An 18,508-nucleotide genomic window follows, 5' to 3' on the forward strand; every position below is an offset into this window, starting at 1 on the left:
GGAGTCCTTCTTCCATCACCCCTTATACCATTATCACCGTGAGTCAGGTCCTCCTGTATTGAACGTAGGTGTTTCAGGGGTCAAGTGCTGAAACTTGAGGTCCGTGAACCAGGCAGTTGGGACATCCTTGGACACTTGACACCATTTCACTATGCTGGCGTGAAGAAAGCCAGGACACTGAGCTGCATCTGGAGATGACCATGAGAGAGATTTTTGTCAGGAGAGCAGTGAGAGTTCAAAAGAGCATTGTAAGCTCTGATCTACTTTTGCTTTTCCTTTTGGAGAGTAAAAAAATGCTGTGAAACAATGGGAGCACCTCATTTATCTTTACCTCATTATTTTTCACTTGGATACCTAACCATTATTCCATTACAATCTATAGTTGTTGTCCCTGACAGTTCACAGGCTCCTGAACTTTATGTGAAGTGGTGACATTTGCCTAATTTTACAGCTTAAAGAAAATGACAGTTTACTGCAGAGCAAGATAATGATTTTAAACTCTCGTCTTTCACTATATTTAGAGGAGAAAGAAGAGATCTAGATGATTAAAACTTGGCCCTGTGGAGAAGTTTCTGAATATCGTACCAAAGACAGATCACGTCAGATTTTAAGATATGCTTTCTACGGTATATTTGTGTACTTGTAAGAAGCAGAAAAAGTAAATACATTTTTTAAGTATCTGCATTAATACTGTCTTTCCCAGGCAAACGCAGGGATTTATATTTTGCTTTAGGAAGATGTAAGAACAGCTGACAACTGAGAAGTCTTTTGCTCTCTCAGAGAGAGCCCTGAATGTTAAATAAAGAATGTCTCAGTGCAATGCCAGTTGCATCTGGTTAGTTTTCCTCGTGAAAAGCATCTTAAGCTCTGTTGGGTCATGGGCATTTTTTTGGAATGTTGTAAAAGTTAGAAAGACTCTCCCTATAAAACTGCACATGATATCATATACACAAAATTCTTAAGTAAAATTTTAGAGTTTTTTAACTGTCTGGAGCCTGTCCTTGGGCCCCAGGCAAAGAACCCGTGCATTTCACTTATGGGCTTTGCTCAGATCCAGGGCCCAACTATACCCATGAGCACCCACGAGTCTCGTCAGGGTCTGATCTTATCCATATGTATCTCTGACTGTAAAGAAAATTAGGAAACTAAGCACAGGTAACTCCAAGAAAACCCATTCTCCTTCCTTTCATCGCTCCCTTCTCCTCTTTGAGAATAGCTCATAGTACTTCACCCCTCGAGGGTGAGCCATCAGCATGCCACCATGCCTCGCATATTCCTGTACGATTTTGAGACTCCACCTCTGCTGACTGGAATTATTCAATGTGACCTTTTGAGGAAATGTCTTAGAGCAGCGGATGGATTTAAAATCAGCTGATGTTAAAATATGTTTATCTGTAGACCTTTTACATCTGTTGAAAAATCATTTACACTTAGAAAATGTTTGGGTTCCTGAAGTGGCCTGATTTCCTTGGCCCCAGAACTAACCTAGTTGGTGAGAAACATGGTAAGTCTGCATTTATAAATTTATTTCAAGGGCTCCTTTTCTTAATATTATGTCAGATCAGTCTGAAGTACGTTATGAATCAGTGTGTCAGAGATCTGAAGGTGTTTGCTTTTCATCTGGTAAAGAGAGTGACTTGTGTGTAATTATGAGCCATGATTTTTGGTTCTATATATAAACTCTTCCTGAAGTAGACTGTTTAACTGCAGAGCTGCTATAGAATCGAATATAATATTTGGCACCTGCGTTGATGATAGGTTTTACTTTCTGGTGGTGCGTTTACAGGTCTCCTCAGTGCCGCTAGTGATGAGAAACATGGGACTGTTGTATCAGATCCTGAAGAATGTCACCCAGCCTGCTCCATGTGTACAGAGGAAGTCATAGCATGTCCCTCCCACTAGCTTGTCAATTTCTGTAACAACCAGGGCCTTCAGCACTGGCAGAGAGATGCTCTTGCTGGCGCATGTGTTTTGGAACTGGGCTGGGCTGCCGTTATTCCATTAAACAGCTCCTTGCTCCATGGGAAACACAGCAGGGTCTTAATTTTGCTAATAACCAAACCCTGCTTTGTGACTCCTTCCCCTTCATCCCCCTGCCTTGCCTGCTCTCTCTCCTGTACGTACCTTTCCTCATTCGCTGGTCAAAGTAAAGCTGTAATTACAAGGGTAAGGCTGTGACTCAGCCCTGTTTTGTTTCTCTCCCTACCGCATAGCTTTATGCAGGTGACTTCTTAATAGTTACTATGATAACATTGGTGCAGGAGCCACTGGCGAAGTGCGTGCACACCGTGGACTTTGAGGATCCTAGCGTTCCCCAGCATTCCATGTAGCTACTAGTCATAGGCCATGCAGCCAAGGAAAATAAAGGAGGCAGCAAGCCTAGAAGAATGCAACACACCCAGTCTCTGCTCACTTTCTTTTTTCTGGAGGGCTTGATTTTCAGAGAATTCTTGAGGTTCTATCAGCCTGGTGCCTTAGGGAGTAGCAAAGGAGAAGAGTCCAGGTTCCAGAACAGGGGAGTACATGAATACAAATAAAAACCATGCCATTTTTATGAATGCAGTGAGGCCGACAGTGCTCTGAACTCAACAGCAACCTGGGGCACAATCGGTGAATGGTGTCATTTTGCCATGGGTGTAGTACTTGGGCAAAAGAAGGTGGCCCAGGGTACCACTCAGAGCAGAGAGACAGTGATGCTGGCTTGTGTCGTTTTTTTTGTCTTGTTCCCATTCGGTTTCTCCTTCCCGTCCTCTTCCTGGGCTATCTGTTTCCCCTCCTCCCCACGGCCTTTCCACTCTTTGCGCTTAGCATCCAGGGGCATTGTTTTAGCCCTACAGAGGGCCCTTGGGGACAGAGGGTGCCAGCCTCTGTCACTGCTGATTTATTATTTAAGAATCTCTAAAAGAACTCGAAGCATTACATAGACGGTTCCCTAAGGATAAAAATTGGGTCTCTTTGTATGCCTAGAACCTAGCACAGGGCCTGGGACAGAACAGAGGCTTAATAAATTTGTTGAATGAGTGAATAGGGCAAATAAGACCACTGGGCTTAGCAGAAGCAGAAGCACACGAAGGAAGGAGGTGTGATGGGGCAGACTCCTGTAGCAGAGGGCTCAGCGTGATAGGAGGGGCTCTTAACAGTTAGGAGCCCCATGGCAGGTATGTAGTAGGTACAGTGCCAAGAAACAGAACTGAGAAAAGTCAAGAAAAGAGGCAGCACGGAGCAAGTGAAAGAGCCTGTGCTTCAAACCCCAGGCAAATCCAAAGACCCACTTCAGTAGTAGCTGTGTGACCTCAGGCCAATTGTTTAACCTTTCTGATCCTCAGTTTCCTCACCAAAAAATTTGGATAGTAACACTGACTTGTCCGGGAAATTAAAGAAAATTCATGTAGAGTCTACAGCGGAGTGTTTGATGTGTTGTATGTGCTCTGTGATTGGTAGCTTTTATTTTGGTTGAAGTTGCCTGTATCCACATCATAAAGGCCATTTGTAGAGGAAGGATTTGGGGGAGGTGGTGACTGAAACTGAACATGCAGACCTTATCAGATTGAACCTTGCTTGAGCAAGTGCCTTCCTGTGGTATAGATGTCTCCTTGTAGACAGAGAATTAGAACAGGATATTTTCCGGTGTACTGGCCCACCTCCCTCCTGTGTGGTATAAACATGTTAAGGAATTAGATTCGTGTGAACATTTATAGAGCCATTAAATTACCCGTGCCAGCTTTTGAGCTGATTACAGAATGAGTCTGTGAGTCAGTGGCCCGGGTACAGCTGAATCCCTATCTGTATTTTTGCTGTTTGGAGGGTTCATTCTTTTTTAATTCTTGTGGGTTGCTTAAAACCTGCTTTTGCAAATATTCATTAATACTAGTCTTAAAATGTTTATAACAACAACACAAAGTTAGGAAAGGGGATCCCTAACAAGATCATTAAAGCAATAAGACTAACTTCTTTGATTCATTTAACAAGCTTATCTGGAATGTGTTCTCTGGACGCAGAGATGAGCCAGGGCCATGGAGCTGCACCGTGAGGAATTAGGAAATTGGGTCCTTGCCTTTAAGGGAGCTTCTAATCTAGCAGCATAAAGTTTCAGTTGGGAGGAACTTCAGAGAGTATCTTATCTGATTTACCGGCAACTTTCCAAACTCCCACTAAACAGAACCCTCTGTAGCAAAGAATGAGGCATGCCCCTTTATATCAATTGGGAAGGAATTATAAAACATATGTTTTGTACATTTCTTGAAATGTTTATTCTGATATATCTTGTTATTTGTGGGATACTTTTTCCTCTCTTTGAAATTCTGTGGAGAATTCCTAGAGAAAGCATTCTTGGGGCAGACACTTCTAGATTGCCCTCATTTTAATCCCATTTTTCTAAATAGAGTCAAAAGAGGAGTACCAAATACTTTAAACTCATATTCTCGAAATTGGTTGTTGGAGGTTTGGAGATGTTTAATCATATTCTGCCTCCCTTGTGGGTTGTTAACAAATTTAAAATAGACACAGAGAGTCAGGTGAGTATCATGGGTCAGTATCTATCTTATTAATAAGTCTCATAATTCCCAAATGCAGAGCTTCTAGTAAACTAAGTTTGGAATATATTTGCAATACTTAAAACATGAAAAGGATCTGTAGCCAGCATATATAAGGAAGTACTACTATTAATGCTAACCAATAAAAACCATCAATTAAAGTTATGAGTCTATATCCTTGAAATTCTCTTACATGTATGCAATAAAGTTCACTGAAGCATACATACTATGCTCAGTAGCAAAAAAAATGTTTTAAACCTGGAAGCAGTTTAAGTGCCTAGCACTAGAGGAGTGAATAAATAAAATCCTTTATAGTCCCACAGTACAATATCATGCAGCAGTTAAAAGAAATGACCCAGACGCATATATATATATATATCTATCCACAATTATAGATCTCAAATCATATTATTAAATGAATAGAGGAATAAGCAGAATGATAAAAAATTGTATGACACCATACAAATTAAAAAAACCATACACTGTTTTTAGATGGACATTCAACAAATATTTATTAAACACCAGTTATACATACACGTGTGCGTGCACACATTACTGTAGTACGTTTTTATATGATATATTTATGAATGGCATGTATTTATATCTGTTTTATACGTAAACATTCATATATAAGATGTATAGTTTATTTGGTATATTATGAATATGATACAATTATTAAAGTATCAAAATGATCATACCAAACCCATGATCATTGTTGTACCTGGGGATGGGGGAAGGGGAATGGGACTGGGATGGTAGTTTCATTTCTTCAGGGAGAGAGTGGCAGCTAGAAGCAATGTTATAAAATATTACTAGTTCTTATGCCTGTGATTGAAATGCTGTGCTTGTTACATTCATTATACTTTTCTGTATCTTTTAAATTTCTCAAAGTTCAGAGAAGTCTATGAAAAGAGGAATATGTGTATGACGAAATGTCAGGTGGAAAACAAGCAGATTACACAGTGGTCACTGGCGTTGCTCACACCTTCCACTGCATCCACATATGTACAGTTTGGTGGAAGAAAACCTTCAGGAGGAACTAATACACGGGCACCAAGGCATGCTCTAAGTCACCTGAAGTTCTTCTGGGTTTTTGTTGTTGTTGTTTTGATTGATTGATTGATTGATTGATGGCTGCATTGGGTCTTTGTTGCTGGCTTTCTCTAGTTGCGGCGAGCAGGGGCTACTCTTCCTTGCGGTGCATGGGCTTCTCATTGCGGTGGCTTCTCTTGTTGTGAAGCACAGGCTCTAGGTGCGCAGGCTTCAGTAGTTGTGGCACACAGGCTTCCGTAGTTGTGGCTCATGGGCTCTAGAGCGCAGGCTCAGTAGTTGTGGCACCTGGGCTTAGTTGATCCGCAGCATGTGGGATCTTCCTGGACCAGGGCTCGAACCTGTGTCCCCTGCATTGGCAGGCAGATTCTTAACCACTGCACTACCAAGGAAGCCCAGTGCTCCTGTTTTAATTTCATTTGAAACCGCTCCCATTTCCAAGGGCTCTGATAGTCATGGCCGCAGATGGAGTTGACCTCTATTCATTGCTGTTCTTATTGGCCAGTTGATCAAATGTGTGACAAGCCTTAATTTAATCAGAGCTTCATAACTTATTAGCCTAAACAGTCCCCACAAATTCAGTTAGTTCTGTTTGCCCAGCTTCTCTTATGTCCTCTGGGCCTCCCCCAGTTGTTATCCTCCCAAAGTGTTAATTCCCAGGAAAATGTATAAGATTCATCAGGCCAATAGAAACCTCAGGATCCATCATGAAATCCCACGGACCCTGCTTTTCTTCCTCTTTTTAGGGTGCAGCTTGCCCACCTTAGCCATGTCCTGGAAGAGGAAGGAAGCCAAACGGACATGTTCTCCCCAACCATGGGCCCAGGACACCCACTCCTCACTGCTCTCTGGGCCTTTTCTCCCTCATATCTAGCTAGTTCACTCTTCTGTGCCTTCTGCGGGCAGGGACATCCCGTCAGTAGCTGCAGTCCTCTCCCCGGCCAAATACATGTGCTTCCTATTCTGAAAGCAAAGAAGAAGGAAAGGGAAGGTGAGCGCTGTGGTCCAGCAAACAGTGTTGCTCCTCTGTGTAGTCAAGAGGGAACATTCTCCCCTGTCTGGTAGGCTAGCCCATGGAGCATTAAGACGGGCAAACCCAGCATTCTCTACTCTCTCCACCTGTGACTGGGTGAGTCAGTCACCATCCATAAGGCCTTAGGGGGGTGGGAGGAGAGGGGATAAGGAGAGCCTGCTGGGTTCTCTAATCCAGCAAGAACGCTGATTCTCATCTGACTGTTCTCAGTTAAAAACTATAAGGAAAGGAGGTGTGTTCTTAGTCTCCCCAAACCTCCAGCCATGTTCAAAATAAATTCTAGGGTATAAGCAATTAGTTCAGAACAAAGAGCTCTAAAGAGTTTGTCTGGAAGGCACATCTTTGTCAAGAGGCATATAGATTGAAATCCCAGGCCTGCTAAAGCCATTGTCCTGAAGTAAGTGAGTCTTAGAGGAGACCCATGAAGCTTCATGTCCTAGAGGAAGTGAATCCTAGGGGAGACCCATGAGGCTCCAATCCACCAAGTGGGTTCTCCTGGCTTAGGGATGGTATTTAAATCTTAACTCTTATACCTGAGAATAGACTAATTTAAGACATCTCTTTGAATTAAGTCCATCAAATGACCTGGAAATCTTCTGCAAAGAATTACGCAAAATTTTATGGTGTATCTCTTTATCATTATAAGGAATCAGGTATAACAGGGAAATGTTTTATAAGATAATATCAAGTAAAATAAATAAAATTTAAACATTTGTTGTCTATCATAGGATTGAAACTATATAAAAATGACATACATACGGACAGAGATTTAAATGAAACTTGAAAACTTTCTAATTTATTAGCAAGACGGGGTTGTAAGAAAATTTTTTAATTTAATTTTGATTTTGATCGATGGTTTTTTGGTTTATAAGAACAATTTTATAAAACAACCTTTTGGAGAAGAACCCTGGCCCCATCTTGAGAGAAATGTCTCTCAAGGTGGAATTTATCTCTGCTGTGTGAGCTCTTAGGAAGAGGGCCCGAACCCGTGACAGAGTTAGCCTCTGAACCTACAGATGGTAATTGTATTTTCTGTGACAAAAGTGGACAGAATACAGCCCATGGGCCAAATCTAGCCTGCCAGACAAGAATAGTTTTTATGTGTTTAAATGGTTGGGGGAAACAAAAGGCCGAATAATATTTTCTGACATGTGAAAAATCATGTGAAATTCCAACTTAAGGGTCCACAAATAAAGTTTTGTTGGAACACAGCCATACTCGTTCTTTTACTTTTCTCTGTGGCTGCCTTCATGCTTATAGCTAGAGCTGAGTTGCAACAGAGACCCTTTAGAATGCAAAGCCTAAATTATTTACTCTTTGGTCCTTCACGGAGAAAGTCGCCAACCCTGCTCTAGGACATCAGATCAGTATGGCCCAGCGACATGGGCATCCTGCATTCTGTATCCCTGCTGTTTTTTTTCTTTTCTTTTCTTTTTTTGGCCTTGCCATGCGGTGGCTTGTGAGATCTTAGTTCCCCGACCAGGGATCGAACCTGTGCCCTCTACATTGGAAGCACAGGGTCTTAACCACTGGACCGCCAAGGAAGTCCCATCCCTGCTTTTCCCTGTCCTCACTCCTGCTCGCCTCCTCGTGGGGAAAGGAGCATCATCGAAGTCATCTGAGTGCCAACGTCAGGCAAAGCAGGACCTTGAGAAATAGGTCCCTTGAAGCTTCTAAAATATCCTTTTTAGAAGGACAGAATCAGTAGAATGAGGATTTGGGTGTAATAAACACTTCATGGGAGTTTTAAAGCTGTTTAGTCAGTACATTCTCTCTTGGAAATGAAAAGGCCGGTATACTAGGGCTCTTGTCACTGTGGTTGTTATCGTGGTGATCATTCCTCTACATGGTCAACAGAACAGTCAGAGGCTGTCATACCCCTACTGGTCATTACGAACGATTCCTTTTTCCAACTGAAATGATAATGCACAGGTCTAATTAGAATAAAGCTCATTAGAAACAGGCTTGGCCACTAATGCCTTGATTGATTTTTCTAATGAAACAAGCCAGGGGAGGAGACTTGAACAGCACCGCTAATTATTTTTGCTTTTCTTCGGCATTGCCTCAAAACTTGTTATAAATTGTTGTTGTGCTGTAACGAAAATGCTGCTGAAACACTCCCTGACTGAAGAGGCTCTGACACTTGCAGCCCCGAGGAAGCAGTGGAGGGCGCCTGACTCCTGGTCCACAGCCCTACAGAAGGAGGATTAAACAGCAGCCCCTGGGGGGTGTCCTTCATTTCACTTTTCCACCCTCTTCCCGCCTCTTCTTCATCATCTTTGTTCTGGATTCTGGCTGGTGGTTCACAGATGCTCAAGCTGTGGAATGCAGCTCTCGTGCCCCTGTATTCCTGGTTCGACAGAGTTTAAATGTTCAGGCTCCCATAGACACTTAGATCCGAGGTTGCCGCTGGATGGTGATACATGGAGGAAAAGTTTTGGCGAAAAAGATGTTAGGTGGGCAGAGAAGCAAGGCGGCCCATTAAGTGTCTGTACCAAATACTGTTGGGATAATTGTGTTTCATTGATCAAGATGTTCTTTGGTGCCCAGAAAGCCAGACTGCCCCACAGTGCAGGGTAGAAGGCTACCAAGGAGGCTTGACTAAATCAAGAAACAGACTCACTAAGCCCACAGTTAGGAAGAGAGAGGAGGAAGATGAATCATGTAAAGGAAGCAGACAGGTGGTAGGAGAATTCAAATAATGCACAGGTCAGAAACCTATGGAGCTTCCCAGTCATCCAGAGAGGCTCAGGAGAGGAGGGGGAAGTCTTCATTTGTCAGTTAGCCTGCTGTATGATGAGTATAACAGTGTACACTTCCAGGCAGAAATAAGCCTTATTAAAAGCACACTTCTGTGGGCCACACAAGGATTCCATTGAGTGTCAAAAAGACAAAGAGGAGAGAGCAGTTCTCATGGGTTCCCTTACCCTGCTCCTCTCCACCCGGGTGCCCCTTCCCAATAAAGTCTTTTGCTTTATCAGCAAAAAAAAAAGACAAAGGGGAATAAGAGACATGTTCTGTTCTGCCCCCTGTAGTAACGGAAGCAAACATTTTGGCTAAAATTACTTTTAATACGTGGTGGGACGGAAGGATGACTGAGAGGGGAAGAGACCAATTCTCCGTAGAGCTTTCACTTGAAATTATGATGTTGAACAAGATCGTAAGACTAAGTAGCCGCTAAGAGAAGTCTGGGGAGGAGGGAGTATGAGAGAAGAAAGCAATATATGTGGAAATGCAGGATGTACAAGAAGGATCTGCCAGTTTCGGACACAGTATATGACGGATCCTGTTGTTTTGTTCGTCTTTTATATGTTTTAACCATTTTTTCTTTGGGATATTAGATGGTTTTTTTCCATGCCTAATAAAAATGCTGCAATGAAAATATTTGTACACTTCTAAGAATTTTATAAAGATATAGTTTACATGCCATAAAATTTACTTATTTTATACGTACAATTCAATGATTTTTAGTAAACTTACCAAACTGCATGACCATCACCACATTCCAGTTTTAGAACATTTTCATCACATCAGTAAGATCCCTCCTGCCAGCATACAGCCAATCCCCTCTCCCATCTCCAGCCCCAGGGAATAAATGCATATATTTTTAAAAACATGTATTTGGGAGTTTATCATTAATATTGATGTCTATGATTGCTATAATAAGGGTATGAACATTCTTATGACTCATAATACATATTACCAAATTACTTTCCAAAGCAGCCATACCACTTTACAAGGCTGCCAGTAGTGTATGAGAGCTGCATTTCATTGTACACTCCCAAGAATTGGGTATCGCTATTTTTAAATAATATCTAATTGTCTTCATTTGGATTTTTTTATTACTGAAGCAGACCATTTTTCTGTTTGTGTGTTTGCTGACTTTATTTGTTCTAAATGAATTTCCACTCTGTGCCCTTCCCTCTTGTTGAAATCCTCTTACATTAACTTTTTTTATTGATATGAGCTTCTCATGTAACCTGTCACTTACACATTGTATGCTGCAGGTATTTTTCCCATTGAGGTTTGCCTTTTTATTTTGTTTTATTCTTTTTCTTTTGGTATGCAAAGTTTCATTTTTACATGATGAAATATGTTCATCTTTTTATTTTCTACGTGATCTTTTTTATGCCTTTGAGGCTAAGAGTTATTTCCTTCTCCAGAGCTTTGACAGAAGCTCAGTTTTATGTTCTGTTTTGTATTATTATTAAGATTTAGCACATCATTTCTCTTGGAATCTGTCATTTCTGGTGACCTTCTTTGTCAAATGCTTAATTCTTACATATCTTAGACCATATTACCAGGATATCTTATTCTGTACTGGTGATGTTTTTGACGGCTTCACTTTAAAAAGAACATGAGAAAAGTGACACACATGCAAGGGAGTAAGACCTAGGTGGAAACCTCGTTATTCACAGGTAATGGACCGAAGGATGCTATCAGTCTGGGAAGACCTAGCCTCTGGTTGCAAAGGCCCTGACCGTGCCATTCTGTGGGAGTTACAGAGAGGCAGGGTTTGGGCTCAGCTGTGAACAATTTCATGAGTAGCTGGAAAAGTATCTGACATGTTCCAGTCGTAAAGAGAAGGCTCCCTGCCTATAATATTGTCAGTGGAGGTCTGTTCTACATTAGATGCAAGGTAGGGGAGGAAGACCTCTGGGTCCCCTTCCAACTCCAAAATCTCAGAACTCTCTAGATACTGTTCCTCCTTCCGTTTATTCAGCAAATATTTATTGATCATCTAATATGTCGCCAGCACTAGTCTAAGTCCTAGGGATGCAGCAGTGCAGAAAACACTTTCAGCCCACTGGATGCATCTCTTCAAGGGGGAAGACAGCCAATAAAGGAATAAAGCAATACGTTAATGATGTCAGGTAATGATAAGTAATATAAATAAAAATGAAACAGAGTAAGAAGTGCTATTGTATATAAGGAGCTCAGGGAAGACAGTGAGGTGACATTTGAGCAGAGGTCTGGAAAATGTGAAGTGATGGATGGGATGAGGGCTGCGGGCAGGAGGAGCCAGCCAGGAAGTTGCAGGAAGGACAGGCATCCAGGCCCTGAGGTGCCAGCTTGTTTGAGGGCCTGGATGTAAATGAGTAATCCAGCGGTGGCCCAATTTCTCACATAGTTAATTAACAGTTGGATCTGTTGACCTCATTTTTCAATATCATCATAAGAGCTATAATTTATTAAGTACCATGTGCCAAGCTTTACCAAACACCTATGTGTATTACTCCTAAGTCTCCCAACAGCACTGCAAGTTAGGTCTTACTGTCCCCATTTTACAGATGGGGAAACTGGAGCTCACTGCTTCCTCTCTGGAACTTTCATCTTGTTCTAGTCTGCTCCATTGGGGAAATACTCAGTTCACAGCTGACTATTACATGCTTGAGGTGTATGTATTAGGCCAAATGCACACACATCTACAGAGAAGTACTAGAGACTCCTGTGATAAACTCACCCCTGAAACTGGACAGCCAGCCCTAGACTATCTGCCTGCGTAAACTTGAGGAGAAGAAGTATTGTAGGCACTTTGGAGGAATAATTCCTTTATTTGAAGTCACTCTTTGGTCTGTTCCTCTTTAAACTAGCAGAATTAGGACAATGTCCTTTCCTTTGCCGCACCTTAATATTGCTAATTCTAAGCCTAGACATTTCAACAAACAAAAAAACCCTCACCCTAGAACCTCAGAAATGTATGAGTTGATATAAACTTCCAGTTTCCAAGAAAATAATGCAGACAGTTGAAGAGGGCATGGAAACTCTACAGAGTAGGGCTGTGGTCAGGGAAACTGGTAGGCAAAAAGCTCCTTGAGATTTTTTGAGTCTACACCAAAACGCCTCTGTGGTTCTTCATACGACCCTTCCTTGTCAGCATCCTCGTGCGTTTCCGTTCTTCCCACATGTGGGGTCTCGTGGGGACCTGGCTGTCTGTAGCTTTCAGTGTGTCCTTTGCACAAGGGTGGAATTGTGTCTAACAGTCCCTAATGCTGGCTGCACACAGTGTCTTTACAAAGACTTCCATTTTGTAGTCCCTTCAAGGGGAAAGGGCATGCTTTGGGCTAAGAGAATTGCTGTGTAGCTCCCAAACCCAGCTCACTCCCACTTCCTGCCGTCTGACAGCTGCAGGTTTTAAGGTTCTCTTTTTAGCATCGTTCTTTAAAAATTTCAATGAGACGTGAAGTCATATTATAGAAACAATCTCCCTATCTGGCCCAGTAGAGCCTGTGTGCAGGTGGGGCCCTTGTGACGCTGAGATGGGGCTGCTTCGGTACGTTTTCTTGGGTTCCCCTTAAAATGACACTGGCCGTATGGGAGCTCTTACTCTCCTTGTTTTTGATTTCCAAGTTTTCTGTTCGTAAAATAATTGCTTCTCAGAGCTGCTGACAGGGGATAATAACAAAAATAAAACTGATTTGAATTCAGTTATCAACTCACTACAGTCATAACAAAAGAGGCAAGGATTAGCCCTGTGTTCTGGGCTTCTCTGAGGTTTGCCCACAAGTAACAGGACTCAGGACTCCTACCTATTTTGCAGGGTTGGTGTGAGTAACCAATGAAATAGTGTCTGCAAAGCAGCTGATGCAATTTTCCTTCTCCTTCTCATAGTAATGATAATAATTTCAGAGGAGCAAATGCTTGAGAAATGAAAGTTGCAGTTTGGGTTGACGCAGGGGGTTTACAACAGATTTGTCCCTCAAAAGAGGGCACTTTCTTTTTTTTTTATTGAATGATAGATTCTTTAAATTCTATAGTGCTTTACAGTTTTCAAAAGTTTCACACATATGTTTTCATATAATCCCATAATAACCCTGTTTTCCCTACCCCTCAAAAGAGGGCACTTCCTTATGGTAACAGTAAACTTGGAGGGTCTGTTTAACCCTATAACTCATTTACAGAGTTGGAGACACCGCTGTATCAGTGAGTGCACCAGTTCATGTGTGTGTCTGTCTGTCTGTCACTGCATCCAAGTTCTTCCTTGTGGATAAGATGCCCTCTGAACCCCAACATTGGCCACCTAGGCCTTTGCTTTGATTGAGGCTTCTTAAGAAGGGAAGGGATTGAGGTGTCTGCCATAGAAGCTTTATTTGAGCACATGGGGTTCTGGCCCGTCTGGGATGCAAGGCTGAGGTGGAAGGAAGGGCTCCCTGACACCTGCCAGAGTACACCTGGCAGAGAACGACAGTTCTCACCCACCCAACCGCCGTAAGGAAGGCGGTCCCTATTCTCCTGCCAGGGCCTGGACAAACAGGGGGTTTAATAGCAGTAGTAGTAATAATAGCAGCAGCTAATATTTATTGACCACCTGCTAGAAACGGTGTTTTTCCCATGTAATCCTGATCACAACCCTATGAAACAGAGACCATGATAATCCCCAGGAAACCAAAGCCCGAAGATTTGCCCAGTGTCTCACAACAGTGTGTGTGTCCACATATACACTGGAGAAGTCCTCTCCTTTCCTAACGTAAACTCCATGAGCCCACCTTTCCCCTCCAGCCAGACGCTCAGAGGCCACTCGCAGGTCTACTGTCTGAGCCCCATGAGTTGAGGATACGTGGAGAGCATCATCTGATATATTTCTGATGGGTTTGGATGTGTCCTGTTGCCCACAATGGAGAATAAAGTCCCAATGGTCAGGGTCCACGAGGGTCTCCTTTCTAGCTCTCCATCATGCGGCTCAAGGAGTGTCTCCTGGGCGGTCTGGGCCAAGGCAACAGCCGGCATCTGCTTGGACACTGTCACCAGGGAGGTGTCATTGGGGACACACTTCTCTTGTCAGGAAGATTGCTCACCCAGCTTCCCTGCCCAGGAGACTTTTCTTCGCAGCAAGTAAAACAAGCCTGGAGATGACACCAGGCTCAAAAACTCTGCAAGGAGCAGGGGTGAGAGTTGGCAAGGTGATAGCAGAAGAAACCAAAATCTGCTAATTGGTGAATCATTGAAAGAGAACACGCAGTCTGGGGCCGGTTAGCACGGGAATGGGCCACCCTCGTGCTTTTGCAGGCCCCGAAGACTTCTTGGTGTGGCAGCACTTTTTTATTGTCAGACACACGTGTACACGTGTGTACACACATACAGGTATAAAATTATGTGCCGGGCCCGATTGAATCACTTTACTACTATTGACTCACTTAACCTTCAGCAACCACGTGAAGTTGGTACTGTTGTTATCTTCGTTTTACAGATGGGGAAAGTGAGACACAGAGAGGTAACTTGATCAAAATCCCAGAGCTAGTGAGTCACAGAGCCAGGATGACTGCCCAGCCAGGTGGTACCGTCATGCATTAGAATGATGCTGAAATATTAGGAGAATGTGAGCTACTTCCAATATACAGATAACTGTGACAAAGAAACCTGTCATACATTTGAGAAATAGCTGTATGCGAAATTATTATTTTCTTTATGTTTTAGATACTTTTAGTAACAAGTCCCAGTTATAAAGAAAATTTTATTTTTAAAGGAACTTTCCCCCCAGAATTGAAACAGGTAGTGTGTATTTAAAAAGAAAGAAGTCGGGGCTTCCCTGGTGGCGCAGTGGTTGAGAGTCCGCCTGCCGATGCAGGGGACACGGGTTCGTGCCCCGGTCCAGGAAGATCCCACATGCCGTGGAGCGGCTGGGCCTGTGAGCCATGGCCGCTGAGCCTGCGCGTCCGGAGCCTGTGCTCTGCGGCGGGAGAGGCCACAACAGTGAGAGGTCCACGTACCGCAAAAAAAAAAAAAAAAAAAAATCACGAGAAAAAAAGAAGAAAGAAAGAAGTCAGCCCCCTCCCCTTCCACTGCTGCTGAGCTAGCTGTTTTTGCTCCTGCCCATAGCCATGGTCAAGCCTACTCTCCACATGTTTCTCCCGCCCTTGTCTAGGTCGTGGGGAGGCTTAGATGCCAAGCGCTTTAGACAGTCAGGACATGGCTCTGACTTCTGTTGGAAAGAAGACGTGGACTTTGATCACTCATGCAAAACCCTAAGGTATTAACATGGGATGTTTGCAGAGACCAGCTCCAACTACCACCTATGCTGTCTAGTCAGAAAGTTAAAGATATGTGCACGGCATGCCAAAGATTGGATGTCGGGTAAAAGCTTTATGACTTCGGAAAACTTCTGGGCCTCTCTGGGCTTTGTTTTTCTCATCTGAGGAACGGGAGACACAACAGTACCTAAGACATAGGGCTGTGGTGGCAGAATCAGCAGTACTTGGAAAGTGCCAAGTACAGCACCCAACACGGAGAGAGTATCCGGCAAACTTGAGCATCGTGGGATGCTACCTGTTCACACTTGTGTGATCCAGGGGTACAGGGCTCAGTCCAGTTGAGCCAGCATGATTGTCACTCCAGGAAATTTGAAACAACAAACAGACACAGAGACTGGAAGTCACTGGAACTAGAGCACATTAATAGCCACTCTCAGGAGGTAAGGTCCATGTTGTTCCCACATCTGTCCTTTCCAACCTTGGTTACTGAACCTTCACTTCTTTGGGATACCTTTATAACTTTCCAATACATTCCTCTTCTTTTTGTTTTTTCTTAAAAAAAAAAAGAAAGTGGTCAAAGGAGAGAAATAGTATGAATACATGACCTTACACAAAGCCTTTATCTGTGACACAGGCAGGACAGGGACTTGTTTCCGTGCTCTCTGTGAGAGACTACAGACCAAGGAGCCATGTGCTTTGACCAAGACAGCCCGGTGATGTCAGACATGGAGCTTAAATCCCAGGCCTAACTGTGCCTTCGTAGAGTATATAACCTGTGTGGCTGGAGAGAGGATGAAATATGTTCAAAAGTAACGGCTGGATATAGTTCTTAAGCCCTCAAGTAACCTGTTTTGTTAGGGGATGGATGCATTAAAAGCATTTTTGCCTTCCTTGTGCATCCCACACATACCAAACATAGTCCTAGATATGTTATACATATTCAGTGAATCTTTGTTTTTTAATCCCTGTTTTAACTTAGAATGGATTAAGGGACTTCCCTGGTGGTCCAGTGGTTAAGACTCTGCACTTCCACTGCAGGGGGCATGGGTTTGATCCCTGGTCGGAGAACTAAGATCCCCCATGCCACACAGTGTGGCCAAAAAAAAAAAAAAAAACCACCAACACATTAGGGTGGATTAAAACTAAGACATCCCTAGATTATGCCATCCTCCTCTGTAAAAGTGTAATAAGTTCTGGGCTTGGAGATATAGCTGTGGAGTGTGAACAGCCCGAGCAGAAAGGGACTCCGTTCACTGTTCATTTTGATTTCTCCTGTTCATGACAAATTGGTCTCCAGAATGGATAATCCATTTGGTAATGACTTGGTGAAAGGCTGAGTCTTTCCTGTGCCTAGTATAAGTTCTTACCAATACACAATAAGGGCTTATTGGGGGCTTGGTAAAACTTCCATGCTATGAGGTATATACAGTTTATAAATCAGCCAACACGTATTTATGACTTAACCTACCTGGTGCTCAGTAGTCAATGACGGAGCCTGGCTCCCGTTGCAGGGAGACATATACTGAGAGACAACCGATTGCAAGTAACTATCTCAAGCCTTGCTTTGGATTCTCAGTCACATCTTATTCTTTTCTTTTCCTCTCAAGGGTCGAGATTACTGTTCGGAAGAAGAAGATATCACATAGCACCAATTCTACCACTCAAACTGGGAGCTACTACTGTGTAAATAGGTTACACCCCACGTTGAAATCTTTGCAAAGGTCGGTTCTCTTCAGCGAACAGCACTATAGCAAAAGAAGATCGTTCCATATCGTATGCCCCATTAAATTACAATGTTTCTTAATGATTAATGAACTTGCAAAGGAATATTGCTAAAAACAAAACAAAAAAAAAACTGTTATCGAACTTTCTTTGTTGCTGCTAGTTAAAACTTGTTGCAACTTTTCACTTCTCTCAGTGTCCAGGTCTGCAGCAAAATTCTGCAATTTCACCTTAAAGATACTGTTGGTTTTACAGATGCTCTCCAACCTATTTTCTATAAGATAAGGTAGTGGTGAACTCAGATATCCAACTTCTGTCCTAGACCGGTTCCGCTTCTAAGACAAGCGCCTCCTTCCCTCTCTCCTCCTTCCCTGCCTTCCCCTGAGCAGTCCAAAGCCTTGCTTCTCACTGGCAGTGTCGCGCTTTGGAGAGGGGACGGTTGCTATGGCAAAAGCCTTGTTTCTCTGTGAAGAGGAAGTAGAGACGCTGTTGTCGATTAAAAGCGTGTTGTGACATGACTCCTGGAGGTGACATAGGAGCAAACGGCAGGTGGCTTCATTTCCTGGGTCTCTTAATCAAAGATCAACCTTGCAGCGTCAGTTTTGCTCCGATGCAGACGGAAGTGTGATCACAATCATTTTGAATCCCTCTTGCCTACTTTTTTTTCTAAGAAAATAAACATTTTACTGTTTTTATGTTTCCTTGTCTTCTCCCATTCATCCAGCTCAGTGTTTTATGATGATCCTGGGTGCGGAAGACGAGCCCTCCTTAGCAATGACTCCTCAGTGGCTCCCTACCATCCCATTTATAACCCACCAAGCATTCGCAGTGCTGACAGTGGTCAGAGGAGGTGAGGGAACGTCCCACGGCTTTTTAGGAGGGCCTGAAACCACCCTGTTAGCTTTCATCCTGTTAGCAAATAAACCACCCTACTTCCCTTCAAGATGGCACGTGGGCCTTGCCACTTCCTTTCTCTTACTTGCAGCACTGGATGGTGTGGTGAAAAGCGTTTGCCGACTAGAAAACATAGTACATGGACACTGGTGATGATATTCGGAGATGCGAAAGCCAAAGCCCCGGGCAGTAGTGGGGAACATGAACTGTGGGTTTGGTAGAGTTTATTTTTCCATATTCTATGAAGAGAATGGTCTCTTCTCAAAGACAGAAATAATATTTTTAACAAATGTTGTCACAAGTAAATA

General features: G+C 43.1%; 1 protein-coding gene across 2 annotated transcripts in view; it reads left to right on the top strand.

The window, feature by feature from the left end:
- C1H1orf21 (chromosome 1 C1orf21 homolog) overlaps positions 1 to 18,003 on the top strand; it is a 372,503-nt gene extending 354,500 nt beyond the window's left edge. The window contains exon 7 of one of the 2 annotated variants that reach the window (XM_065893774.1): positions 17,192 to 18,003. In XM_065893774.1, the coding sequence (XP_065749846.1) occupies positions 17,192 to 17,230 (39 nt within the window). In that variant the 3' untranslated portion in view covers positions 17,231 to 18,003. The remainder of the gene's footprint in view (positions 1 to 17,191) is intronic. The other variant, XM_065893784.1, reaches the window with a different exon arrangement.
- The last annotated feature ends 505 nt before the right edge of the window (positions 18,004 to 18,508 follow it).

Source organism: Phocoena phocoena, chromosome 1 (assembly GCF_963924675.1).
Source record: "Phocoena phocoena chromosome 1, mPhoPho1.1, whole genome shotgun sequence".
Classification (NCBI taxonomy): Eukaryota; Metazoa; Chordata; class Mammalia; order Artiodactyla; family Phocoenidae; genus Phocoena; species Phocoena phocoena.